At 53.5% G+C, this 13,362-nt stretch overlaps 4 protein-coding genes across 4 annotated transcripts; 1 reads left to right on the forward strand and 3 right to left on the reverse strand.

Moving 5' to 3' along the window:
- Positions 1-211: 211 nt before the first annotated feature.
- On the reverse strand, positions 212-802 carry J4E85_005213 (uncharacterized protein; the record flags this gene model as incomplete). The annotated part of the gene is made up of 2 exons (XM_051469463.1): positions 212-528; positions 607-802. The coding sequence occupies 2 exons, from the start codon at positions 800-802 to the stop codon at positions 212-214; spliced, it is 513 nt and encodes a 170-aa protein (XP_051326294.1).
- Positions 803-1,936: 1,134 nt separating this feature from the next.
- Positions 1,937-6,589, reverse strand: J4E85_005214 (uncharacterized protein; the record flags this gene model as incomplete). Its single annotated transcript, XM_051469464.1, has 4 exons — positions 1,937-2,950; positions 2,999-6,140; positions 6,235-6,396; positions 6,534-6,589. 4 exons carry the CDS (start codon positions 6,587-6,589, stop codon positions 1,937-1,939), a joined length of 4,374 nt encoding a protein of 1,457 aa, XP_051326295.1.
- Positions 6,590-6,917: 328 nt separating this feature from the next.
- J4E85_005215 (uncharacterized protein) lies at positions 6,918-8,480 on the forward strand (the record flags this gene model as incomplete). The annotated part of the gene is made up of 1 exon (XM_051469465.1): positions 6,918-8,480. One exon carries the CDS (start codon positions 6,918-6,920, stop codon positions 8,478-8,480), a length of 1,563 nt encoding a protein of 520 aa, XP_051326296.1.
- Positions 8,481-8,636: 156 nt separating this feature from the next.
- Positions 8,637-12,864, reverse strand: J4E85_005216 (uncharacterized protein; the record flags this gene model as incomplete). Its single annotated transcript, XM_051469466.1, has 3 exons — positions 8,637-11,228; positions 11,298-11,387; positions 11,449-12,864. The coding sequence occupies 3 exons, from the start codon at positions 12,862-12,864 to the stop codon at positions 8,637-8,639; spliced, it is 4,098 nt and encodes a 1,365-aa protein (XP_051326297.1).
- Between the last annotated feature and the right edge of the window lie 498 nt (positions 12,865-13,362).

A 13,362-nucleotide genomic window follows, 5' to 3' on the forward strand; every position in this document is an offset into this window, starting at 1 on the left:
CCACTTTGTTTCTCTTTGCCCAAACTATTCGCAGCTCTATAGGGTATTTAAGTCACGGTATCAAAACCCTTTTGTTGAATCGTCATGACAACCAATAAAACAACCAGTCAAAAACGCCTAACATATGCAACCCACAAATTCCCCAACCAACTCCCTGGCAACTCCACCTTCCAAGAGCTTCCCAGTAGCCACTTCGGCAAAGCGCGCAAACCTAGAAGTTATTCTGCTCCCTCTGCTGCCTCTCCGCCTCACCCTCGCTAACAATCCTCTTACCCAGCCACTCCGTCTGAAAGCTCTCATTCAGCTTCGACAGATCCTGGATGACCAGCCGGCAAGTCGCCATGACAGCTTCCTTGGGTGTGATAGACCCGTCGGTTTGGACGCGCAGTTCAAACGTGGCGAAGAGCGGGTGGGGCACTTTGTAGGCGGCGAACATGACGGCGGGGTTCTTGAGGAGCCGCTGCGCGAGGAGGTTGCCGAGCGTGTGGTCTTCTTTGTTGAAGGTGAAGACGGCCGTGTTGGGGACGCCTGTGCGAGGGTTGTTAGTTGCTGGGTGGAAGGGGGGAGGGAGTGTGGGTGGAAGGGATGGGGTGGGGTGCTACATACGTGTCTCGGCCTTTTCCTCGACTTTCTGCTGGCCTTCGTCTAGCAGGAAGAGCTCGAATCTGTTCTCGTAGTCGTGGTCAGCTTTGTGCGTTACATGCCGGTTGTCCTTTGAGCTGTCGCGCAGTGCACAGTTTGGGTTTTGCTCAATCAGTTGGCCGATCTTCGAGGAGAAGGATGTGTTTGGGTTGTCGCTCATTGGTTGGGGGTATCGAGGGTCTCGTTCGTCTGGGCGTGGGCGTGGTAGAGTCGTGACTTTCGTTGTGTCGCACGCTCTTGCTATCGGGGGTGTATATGTGCGGCGCAGCGCGCTCTCGTGGTCACGCGGTAGTGTCGTGCGCCCATAGGAATGTGCGTCATTTCGTTGTTTTCACGCGCTCGTGGTGGAAGCAGCGAACGCGCCGTGTAGGTTCGTCGTCACCGTGGTGTTGAACTGACATCGTCGACTGTGGACTGCGCGTACAGAGATACTGTCTTGAAGAGGATGAACTGTAAAAGATGAAGCATACCTGTCTGGCGCGTTCATTTTGCCGGGTCTTTCTCCTCTCTATGCCTATCTACTCTTGTCCGTATGTATGAATACGCCTATTGCGATCGCAAGTGAGGAAGGTGCGCGACGGCTGTAGCAGTGGAGAAACCCAAAAACCAACAAAAGAAGCAGCGCACGATTGGTTCGAGTCGGAGGAGCTGTGGCAAGATTGCGATGGCGTGTGGTGGCCGCTGGGGAAGATTGCGGAGGTGAGGTTGACTTCCGCGCTCGACGTTCTTTGTGCCTTCACCCACCGCCTTCAGGTGCCTCGCGGAGCTTAGTCAACATGTGGTCCGGGCCCACATCAGCTTCCTCATCGCTATATTGCAGGTCGATGGCCGAGCAACGACCTTCAACAACTCAGCTTCACCCGTTTATGCAGACCTAAAAGACCTGGAACATACCAATCGCAGGTACTCCGGCTTAGCTACACAGTCCACAAGTCACCTCAGTACACGGCAAGGGACGCGATTGAAAAATATTTGTATCTCGATGTTATGCTCGAGTTGCATGATATTCAGACAGCTACATATTTCTTCGGAGGCCCATCACCAAAACATGATGGGTGTCGCTGGCAAAAGCGACACAAAGAGTTTTCCCCTAATACAAACCACTGCCTTGAGCGACTGCGTGAGCGCCATTCAACGCCACAAACACCATTCTTCTCATGGGTACGCCCACACATCGCAAAAAAACCAGACTTTCCCACGCTAGAAGAACAACGCTAAGCAGGAACATTAAAATTATATACAAGCCAAGGGTGACGGGGCCTCGCAGAGGCGCTCTCTTTGCCAATCAGATTCCTTAAGACCGGTTAATCTGTGCTTGCTGCATACCGGGACTTTGTTGCATCTGTGGATTCTGAGGCGTGGCGCTCCGACTAGGTGGTCGGGCGTTCAATCCAGGACTACCAGCCTGCTGTCTTGCCATCAGCCGTTGTTGTTGGACCAATTGGGCCTGATAATTCTGTACCGCGTTTGTTTGAGGAGCGTTGGCCATGCTACCGTTCTGCTGGAAATACTGATTATTCGCCATTTGTGGAGAAGGAGATATGCCAGGCGATCCAGCTGCTGCGCTCATTGCCTGCTGACTCAATGATGCCTGCGTACGTTGTTTAGCCAGGTAACGGTTGAGGTGGTCGGAGGCCTGTTTCGAAACTTGTTCTGGTGTCCATTCCGGATGTTGTCCCTTGATCTGGTTCTGGAAAGCTAGGAGCTGAGGCATGTGCCCACTCGATAGGGGGCGGGACGGTGTTTGCATGTTACCATTGCCTTGGCTCATTCGTGGGGATCCAGCGGTGTTTGCCATCCCATTCATGGAGTTGTTCATGTTCCCGTTCATTCCACCGTTCTGATTGGAAACGGGTGTCATCATGTTCGCATTAGGAATACCGTTCATTCCCATCCCTTGGGTAAGATTGCTAGCCATGTTGATCTGTTGCTGTTGGAGTTGGAACTGGTGTTGTTGCGTAGCGTTAAATTGGCCTCTTTGCATGGCCATGCGCATCTGGTCCGGCGGTCCCATACGCTGGGTGTTCTGCATGTTGCCTTGCATTTGTGCTTGGGGAACGCCCGGTGTGCCCATCGACATGCCAGACATGTTGCCGTTAGCAAAATTAGCTTGCATTCCCTGTTGAGATTGGTGTGCGCGGGCCGCCATTGCCGGGCCATTCTGCCCCTGTTGCAGAGACGCATTAGCCATTTGCGGAGGAACATTGTTTGTGCCCCCGGGTGTCCCGTTACGTTGCATCTGGTTCACACCATTCGCCATTCCTGGTTGCACCTGTATTTGGGCCTGCTGCCGCGCCATCATTTGTTGCTGTTTTCCGTCAGTGGTGTACTCATCGTGTAGGGACATGATTCTTACCCTAGCCATCATCTCCTGCGCAATGTGCCTTTGCTTCATTTTCTCTTCGCGTTCCCACTTCATACGACTAAACTCTTGTGGCGTTAGGGTTGTCTGTTTGGGTGGCGCAGGCTCATGTGCTTTTCGAAGCGCAGCGGCTTTCTGAGACTCCGCTTGCTTGTGGGCAGCAGACTCGCGCTTTCTGGCCAGCTTACGCATGCCATCGATGATAGCGAGATGTCTGTTTTCTCGCCTTCTTTCTACTCGTATTGGCGTAGTCGTGGGTCTTCTGCGCGGTTGACCTGGGGTCTGGCCTTGTTGCTGTTGCTGCTGCTGTTGAGCCTGGAACTGAGCGAAAACGGTCTTGTTGGCTTGCTCCAGTCGGCTTTGGTAGGTGCGGAAGTACTGTGTCTTGGACATCTCCGCCGGAAGACCTTCAAGCTGCACCCAGCGTTCAAAGCATTCCCATGGCGTTCGTCGACCGGATCCGGACACGAACATCGAAGGTAACGAAAGCTGCTGAGAGACCAGGGACCAGTTGAATGTATACTCTTTCACCAACGCCCGTAGCTTTTGGTCTTCTTCCCACAGCCACTGAGAGGGCGTGCGGTTTTCGAAGAAGGCAATAGTGGGCATGTTGAACTCTGTAGGTGGTCTGAATTGATGGGCAGCCTGAAGTCGGTCGCGAACATGCTTGTTCTCCGCGTTGAATAAGGCGACATTGGTCATTTCCGGCGGTAAGTCGTTGCGACAGAATAGGCGTCGACCTGGTGTGGATGGCATTGAATGTTCGGCTGACGTACCAGATCGACTAGGCGGCGAAGACGGCTCGTCTTCAGAGTCATAGTCATACCTGCTACGCTTCTTGGGTGGCCCTCGTATTTGCGAGACCAGCTTTCCAGTGACGAACTTGGAAACGGGAAGGATGGGTGGCTCTGAGAGAGAGAACGGGTTGGTGTCGCTGGAGCCCTCGAACATCGGGTCGTAAAGAGGCAGTTCCCGGAACATAGTATCACTGGCAGGTGTGCGGTCGATCTTCATGACCACGTCGTTGAAGCCTAGTGAGAATAGACCTGTAGGGGGGCTGGCGTTGACGGGAGTAAGTACATCGTCCTCATCACCGTATGACTCACTCTCCGTCTCGTGCGTACTCGAGTGGACAAGCTCTGGCGTAGGAGCATCATTCATCTCCTCGTCGTTGCTCGCACGCCTAGCCGACTTTGGAATGCATGCATTGACCCGTAGCGTTGATCGTTCTTCAGGTGTACTGGCCACGTACTCGGCACACCATTCCGCAAAAGTAGCGGCAAGTGCTTTCTTCCATTTCCTCTCTTCCTTGAAGTCTGTGTGCATCCATTTCATGTCGAGAAGCACTTGATCCTGGTGGGTAAATGGACGCTCAGGTTCGACGGCTTTCTGAAGTTGCCTCAAGGACCATCGGTTGGCATTCTGCAACTGGTACACTCTCTTCAAAATCTTGTAGTCTTGATGTTCACGAATCATCGCAAGCGTACCAGCCGTCGACACCGTCTTCCTTGCAGATGCTACAAGTTCCTGCAGAGGTACAGACCTAGGCGGGTGGTGAGCCTGGTACTTGAAAAGACCCTCTAGATAATCTCGGCTCGAATCTTCCGAAGCACCTTGGAGCGACGCATAATCTTCGTTGTACGATTGCAGGGCTTTCGATGCCCGTGTCGGTGTCTTCTTGGCGAATACGACGGTCGAGACTTCTTGTGACTTATTGCGAGCTGTTCTTGGTCTTGGAGGACTTGTAGATGCCGAATGATTACTTGAGCGGGGGGTTGGTATGGCTTTCGGTCCTGCCTTCTCAGCTATAATTTCAGAGACAGATTTCTGTCGTATTGCTCCAGAGGCGACGCGGGTAGTCATACGCCCGGGACGGGATGTTGGATGTTGGGGCGAGGTCGTTGTTTGTGCATCCAGGGATGGTACGTCGCGCATTTCAATATCGATGTCAGCGGGAGGTGTGGGATGGTCGGCGGTAGGAGAGGCCTGTTGGTGGTCGATGGCTTGGTCGGCATTGTCGCGGTCCACAGTCGAAGGCTCCGCGGCAACGGTCGTTGGAGTCGGTAAAGAGTCAATGGCAACATCATGAACAGTCTTTGTTCCGATCGAGTCTTCTTCTTCTGTTTTTGCCGCACGGTAACCGCCGTCCACACCCTCCGTCAACGAATGTACGTCCCCGGAGGGCTGGGACTCGCTCAGACGACTCTTCCCATCGCGCGCCAACCGTATCGCCTGTTCGTCTTCGATCTGTTGCTCGATGTCTGGTGTAGGGGAGTCATCTTCTCTTGCTCGGGCGTTCTCTCTTGCTTCTTTCATTCGTTTGTGCAGAGCACGCTCGTGGTCATCCTTGACTTGCTGCGCGGCGGGGTCGAGGACATCGTCGTTTGGCAACGGGACGTTGTTGCGCTCCCTGTAAGTCTCCGAATCAGGACTGGTATCAGGCGAATGGTGTTGCGCGTGCGGTGTTGCTTGGGAGTAGGGCCCGACGGTCGATGACGGGGAAGAAACGTCGACGGGCGCATTCGTGGGTGGGATGGTAAGCCGTTCCTCTTCTCTTCGCTCCTTCTCGGCAGCTTTGTCCAATTTTCGCTCCGTCTCCTGCAGTCTGGCCTCTTGAACTTCTTTTGGTGGTAGATGAACGACCTGTGGTGGCTTCGGTTTGGCGTCCGTGGTGGCACTCGACGAAGATCCGTCAGGGAGCGTAGCAGCGTTCGTGTCGTCGGCCGTCGGGGATGCAACAGCACTTGGGTCGACCGTAGTTTTGTCGGTAGGGGAATGTTCTTGATTGCCTGGAGCCTGGACAGCAAGGGTCGCGTCGGGTTGGGCATTGTTTGCTACCTCATTCTCTGTAGTGGGCGATGCAGCATGTGAGGCAGCCTTTACGCGAGGGACAACGTGGATAACGTCGCTTTGTAATGACGACTCGACTGAGGGTAATGTTTGCGTCGCAACGGACGGCGAAGCTGAGGCTGCACGAAGTTGCTCTTCGAGGCTTGGGGTGCCGACGGCGGGGGATGGCGACGGCTTGGTAAAGGTCTTGGTTGGATTCTGGAAGGGTAGGGTAGCAGGGAGTGGTGGCTGATGGTCAGTAACGGCCACTGGGAAGGGCAGCGTTGCATCGTTGAAGCGTCGACCTCTAGAGACGCGACCGTGTTAGCAGAGTGGAACGACGACAACGTGAACATTGGCGACGAGTAGGTGCATGGTACTAGGGACAGGAGGGATCTTACTGTGAGATGTCGTTTTGGTCGAGAAAACGACGTTCCTCTTCGTCAGGTTCGCCATAGACGAAGTCGTCTGCTACGGGCTGGTGGCCGTTCAGAGCGGCATTGCAGCAGCCCGTGACCTTCCAGAGTGCCCGGAGATGGCGCTCCAACGTCGCGGATGTGAATCTGGGGACATTGAATTAGCACCACCACAACACGCAAATAAACTAAAACGAGCGATTTTTCCTTGTCGCATCGATGCATTTAGTCGATTCCATCGGCCAAATTGCAAACGCGATGGATAGTCGTGGACTTTGACTTACGCGGCTTCATTTGTCTTCTCCTGGCGTAAGGTTTCCCGTAAACTGTCGAGGGACATATGAAGACCGACGAACGGTGGCCGACATCCGTTATCCACGAGTGCCGCCGTTGTGATGAATTATCGGGGTTGGTGGTCGCGTTGGTTGATGGAAATGTGTTTTGCGATATGCTGGACTGATGGGCGGGACTGCGAGAACGTGAGGGAAGGGCTGCTCACGCCGCATTGCAGGGATGGCCGTGATAAGCCCTGCCTAGCCTGGTTCATTGGGCCAACCTTGGGACACTAGCTGCGCCTTACTCCACCCGGCCTAGCCCTGCCGTCTGCATCAAAAACTTCTGGATCGCAAGACGCGACGGCTGCGCGAAACAACGACGAGTTATCGACAATGGCAAAGAGAAAGAGAGAGACCGCCGAGACCGCCGCCAAGGCGAAGGCGCTGAAGAGCTCCAAGGGCGCTGCTGCCTCCACCACAAAACAGCCGGCGACCAAGGAAACGGCGATCCGCAATGGCAAGGAAGGTGCAGCCAACGGGAAGATGGACCTGAGCATGAGCAAACTCCAGATCGATTCCACTGCAAAAAGCGAAGATTCCGTCCCAGATGTCACGACTGTGCAAGTCATAACCGGCTCCTACGAGAGAGTTCTGCATGGATTCGCGGCATCCATCCCCAGCAGTCTCTTCACCGGACAGGATGATGCATCGACACCTGAGACGGACAGGCCAAAAGTAGATTTTACCGACACATTTCTTTTCAACGCCCATTCATCCTCCATCCGCTGTCTTACCCTGTCTCCGCTCTCGAATGAGACGTCCAAAATCACGTTAGCTACAGGCAGCACCGATGAGCGCATCAACCTTTACTCCATCTCGACCGCCCCCCCAGTCGCCTCAAAACTCAGACCAAAGCTGCCTTCTCTCCATGGCGGCTCCATTACTGAGAATCCCAAGAACAAGGAACTCGGCTCATTGCTTCACCACTCGTCAAACATCACAGCCCTCTACTTCCCAACCAGGAGTAAGCTCCTCAGCTCCGCGGAAGACAGCACTATCGCCATCACGAGAACACGCGATTGGACTGCCCTCTCAACCATCAAAGCGCCAATACCGAAGCCCCAAGGCCGACCCAGTGGAGACACAGCCGGACCCGGTGAAGTACCCTCTGGAATTAATGATTTCGCCGTCCACCCTAGCATGAAGCTCATGCTGAGCGTAGGCAAAGGCGAAAAGTGCATGCGACTCTGGAACCTCGTAACAGGAAAGAAAGCCGGCGTGCTCAACTTTGACCGCAACATCCTCACCGCCGTAGGCGAAGGGCGCTTCGCATCCGGTGAGGGAAGACGAGTCATATGGGACAAGGAAGGCGAGGAGTTCGCAGTGGGCTTCGAGCGCGGCATCGTCGTTTTCAACATCGAATCCAAGCCGAAAGCAAAGATTGCACCGACCCCGAGGACTAAGATCCATCAAATGCACTACTTGCCGTCGGAGTCGCATCCGGGCACGCTACTCGTCTCAACCGAGGATGGCCGCGTTCTTCTCTTCGACACCAACACCACGATACCGACTGAATCGTCAGAAAAGAACAAAGACGAGGTTCCTGCTAGCAGATTAGTCGCTCAAATCGGTGGCCCAGCAGCAGGCATGACAGGCCGTGTCAAGGACTTTGAAATCGTCCAGCTCTCGCAAACAAATTTCCTCATCGTCACTGGTAGCAGCGATGGCACAGTGCGCTTCTGGTCACTGAGCACGGAAGAGCTGAGGAGCGATGATGCAGGCAAGGCGGAGGGTTTTACAGCGGCGCAGGTCGGCAAGCTGCTTGGAACCTCTTCGACTGGTACCAGGATTACGTGTCTGAAGGCTTTCTCCATGACAGGCAAGCCGGATGAAGAAGAAGAAGACGTCGTTGAGAAAGACGCAGAGATGTCGAGTAGCGAGGATGATAGCGAGTAGTTCAGCCTTCAAGTTGTAGCATTCATGATACCACCACCTCGTTCTTGCGACTTCATTATTACGTATCAAGTTCATGGAATGCGATCTACTAGCGTCTCGATGCTTGTCTAAATTATACAACTTCCGTTCTACCTCTCTCTTCAAACTCTGGTCTTTCTACAAATTCATAGTGACGGTCATACTATTACTATGCACCAACAGCACCGGCGGTAAGCCTTGGCATAGGACCTCCAAATCGCTAATGTATTTGACACTCTCTGCCTCACTTTCACAAGTACCCTCCATAGGACTAGGAAGCGTAGTAAACACAACTGCCGTTTCATCAGAGTGTTTTCGTATAAGCTCATTCAGGATAAGATGTTGAGCGCGACACGGTAGGTCGTTGAAGGAGAGAGGGATGGCTTGTTGGGCAGGAAATCCGGAAGCTGGGGAGGCCGTACCCGTGTCCGTAGGTTGGTGAGACGATGCTGCGGCTGAGTGGGGACTGGAATTTGCTGGTGTATTCTCTGCGGCGAGTTGAGAGGGCTCCCCAGATGTCACAATGGGATCTTGTTTGTTGGCTGTTGCTGGTTTGGGCGTATCGACGAATGTTATCGATGGGCCGGCCGTTTCTTCCGATGATATCGCTGTTCGGGGAGTTGGATTCGATGTGAACTTGGGCAGTGACTGCCGACGCATTGTAGGCGGTTTGACAGCGGCTCGTGAGGATCCAGAGCGCTGAGAGGATGAACTGGCTACACTTCGGGGCTGGGCTCGCTCTCCGGCGTGAAGAATAGCTGTGTCAGAGGCAACGGCGTCTGGGTGCGGTTTGAGCGGTGTCACCGACTGTGTGGTCGGCCGGTCATCTTTCTGCGAGGTACTGTCCTTCCGTGAACTTTTCCAAATGGTCTTACGGAGATCCAGCTGCCTGGTGAAGAAAGAGGTGCTGGGTGCCGTTTTGCGTCTTCTTAGTGACATTCTCTGCCCGTTCTGATCACTCTCATCACTCGATGCATCCAAGTCGTATTCGTCGAAGTTGCTGCCACTAACGACTGCCTCGCTATCAGAAGCCATTGCTTCGTCATCAGCATCGTCTTCCCTTCCGCCGGCTGAGGATGGTTGAGTGTCGCTATCGCTGTCTTCAAGTAGCTGGACTGGTATTCTTTGGCTTTGCATTTTGGCCCTTGCCCCGTCCCCAAGATTGCCAACAGACGTTCTACTTTTTGCTTTACGTAGCATCTTGCGCAGGGCTGAGAAGCGCTTTGGGTTCGTCTCTTGCCTACCATGTTGGAACGAGGCAATAGGCCAACTGGTGACGGCTTCAAGAATATCGACAGTCTGTGCTAGTTCCTGGCTCGCACTCAAACTCTCGGGCTGACGCAGTCGTTTGATGTCTTGCCACCATCGCTCGTCTTCCAGCGAGTAATCGATATCACGACCAGTCTGATCAAGGTGACCATCATCTCTTCCGTTGATGATGACTTCATACATGCTCAAATCTCCGGAGGACAACCAGAAGACGTGGACTTCAGCCTCAATGCGCAGATTACGCAGCAATGTAGTAACGCGACTTCGCTCTTCCTCGACGTCCGTCTCATACTCCACAAAAACACAGACTCTCAACTTGTACATGCGCTTCCAAGACGGTACCGTGTGTAAGATGCATCCAAGCTGCAGGATGAGTGTATACGTGTCGAAATTCGTGGTCAGTACATTCTTGCGGATTGGCTCATCGCCAGTAGTAGCGACCTCGGCTGACATTTGAATCGGCCAGAGATCAATGTACATCTTTGACGAATCCTCGATATCAATGTCATTAAGACCAATGAAGCTGAACGCTTTTTGTTTCACCGTAGGCTTGGTAGGGGGCACCTCGAGTTCCTGGAACCCCTTGCCTATAGCGACATTTGCTTGCAACCGGAGAATCAGGTCTTCGATAACAGTGACATAACTGCGTATAGCAATTGCGTTTTCTGGTTTCATAGCATCGGTGGGAAGCATGCTATGGGTGTTTCCTGTGACGCGTCGCCTGGCTGCTGCTTGGATTGCTTTCCGAGAGATGGGATGGTTCGTAGCTTTGCTGGATGGGCGTGATGGTTGGGGCGAAGGTATGCCAATGGAAGGCTGCGCTTGCCTCATCTCGGGTAGGTTATAGAAGCCCATGACAACTATGTTTGGCCGCATACCACCTAGCCCTGCACCCAGAACAAGGTTGCGAGCGCCCCACTCGACGGCAGGAGATATAGAGATGTTCACGAACGCTTTGATCCTGGAGAAGTCGATATACTTTGTCCAAGACTGCTGTTGTCGTCTTGCTTCTGGCACAGCTTCCCCGAAGTCATCAGAGACAATGACGTGCCCAAGTACGAAGAGACCTCCCTTCTTCAGCGAATTGCAGAATTGGATCAATTTATACTGCCGCCGCGGATCATTGACCAAGAGTAAGATCTGGGGTCTCCAGAACTTGACATGCTCTTGACGCAAGCGCAGCAGGTACTTTCGCACTTGGTGATAGATGAGACCCTGACTCACATCACCCCATGGCTTAGGTGGGGTAGTGTAGTGAATCAGCAGGAAGATAATCATGAGCAGAGCTACACATCCAGATGCATAGAAGCCGTCGACGAAGAACATGGTACCTCCACAGACAACCGTCCCAACAGCAGCTGTGGGCCAGTTGAAGTAGTGGAAGGAGGGCCGGAAGTTTGGGGCAGAACCGATCTTGAGTAAGAAACAGGCCAAGTTGGTAACGAGAAATGTCATGAGATACTAGAGAATGTTAGGATTTAAACAGGTAGAGTTCGGCTGACGACTGGTAGAGTAATAGGGAGCACTTACTGTCATTGTGATGAATGAAGCAATCTGATTGATGTCGGCAAACATTGTGATTTGAGCGATGATAAAAGTGATGATGATGGCGTAGATCGGCTGTGCGAATGAAGCTACGTGGTTAGTTTAGACATAGCAAATATGACTGTAGACATCCTACCTCATCAGATTTCTTCGTGCCCTGTCCAAAGATCGAAAGTCCAGGAATAAGATTGTCGCGAGAAAGAGCCTGGAGGAGCTTGGCTGAACCAATAACACCCATGAGTACCGAGAATAAGGATGTCGCCATCTCGCCAGCAAGCACGACCGCGCCAGATATGTTGGTCAGCTGGATGACATTTGTGTTATTGTAGAAAGTTTCGCGTGCTATTGACGCCGCCATAGCGAAGATAACGAGTGTGTAAAGAATGAAGGTCAGACCTATGCCGTACAAGGTCCCTTTCGGGATGGCTTTACTTGGGTGCTTGAGGTCGCCACTCATGCTTGCACCGGCCAGAATTCCTCCCGTAGCTGGGAATAGAATACCAAAGAGATCTTGGAAGTTCTCTCGGTGATGATCGACACTTCCCGCGGCTCCTCGCGTGAAGTGGGGTAGTAAGTTCTGACGGAACGTGTCCATGCTGAGGCCTGTGAAAACAATGTCTTCTTTTGGGTTCTCGAACGGAGGCCTGAACACAGCGGACAGAGGAATACTGATAGTCGCGACCAACAAGACTAGAAGTAGGCCGTTACTGCAGCGTGCGAAGAGCCCACTTCCAGCAAGGCAGATAAGTGTGCACGCGGCTAGAACCAAGGTAGCCCAGAGGAACTGCCACCAGTAGCTTTGAGGTAGCCACTCTGCCATGTCACCTCCATTGCTACCGAAGTTCTCGATAAGACAGTCGATGAGACCGACAGCGTTGAGCGAGGTGTTGAAGACTGAGCCAAGATAGTAGACGATGCCTATCGATCCGCCGAACTCTGGCCCCAGGCTGCGGGAGATCAAGTAGTACGCGCCTCCTCCTCTAACCGTGCCATTGGTGGCAACAGCGGAAATACTCAACGTAGTTAAGAGATTGATGGCATAAGCTGCTATCAGCATACCCATCATGCCAATCAAGCCAGCTTGACCCAGAAGGAAGCCGAATCTGAGAAACATCAAAATCGACAAGACATTGAGGGTTACCGGTACGAAAACTCCAGCGAAAGTGCCTAGTTTGTCGGTACCTCCAACGGGTCTGGGGAAAGCACCAGGCCTTGGTTTGGTGGTTTCGCTGACTGAGTGTCGTTTGCCGTCATTATTTGGCTCCTTCGCTAAATTGGATCGTGACGTCCGGAGGATGCTCGAGAACCAGCTGCTCATCCCTCTCTGCTTGCTCCCCGTCCCTTGAGCGCCATCGTAGGCATCTGCATCAGCTGGAAGCTGGCGTCCACTGCTTGGCAGAAGCGGTGTTTCCTCGTCAGGTGGTGGTGAATGCTGTACGAACGAGCGTCGATGCAGTCGCGCACTCTCATCTCGTGCTGTACGGGTTGCAAAGTTGGAGCGTGTCCGCGGCAGGGTAAGCCTGGTCGTCTGGTCGTCGTCCGCATTCGTCATGGTCTCTGCATCGGGAACCTGGTTCAATGTTCGTGGCACGGGGTGTCACTGCGGCTCCGGTCAGGCCGTGCACGGGATGCGCCGATGAGCGTTAGATGGTGAGGTGTAGGAGCGAGACATGGACAGAACAGCTGAGAGCAACGACAGGGCAACACATCCGAGGAGCGATGACGCCGCATCTACATCGCGAACAGTAAAGTCTTCTGCTATGCTTCACTTGGCGGCTTAGCGCTCGCTTCTCGGTGGAAAGATGCAGGGCTTCCAACGGTGTGACATGGTCATCCCGCGCGTGGGGCGCCACATCTCTCCGGCGAATCGACGGATGACCTCAACCTCTCGGCACAGGCCTCGAAGCAGCCCGACTCAGCTTTCCTTGCTTCTTCTGCGCGTCTCCCTCTTGCTGCTGTACATTACGCGTAGCATCTCGAAGCCTCGCGGTATGTGTCCACTGGCCACGCCATCCATATAACTACCCGTAGCGTGTTTTATCGCTCAGCA

Source organism: Alternaria conjuncta (genome assembly GCF_024043145.1).
Source record: "Alternaria conjuncta strain BMP 0040 chromosome Unknown scaffold_7, whole genome shotgun sequence".
In the NCBI taxonomy this organism is placed as follows: Eukaryota; Fungi; Ascomycota; class Dothideomycetes; order Pleosporales; family Pleosporaceae; genus Alternaria; species Alternaria conjuncta.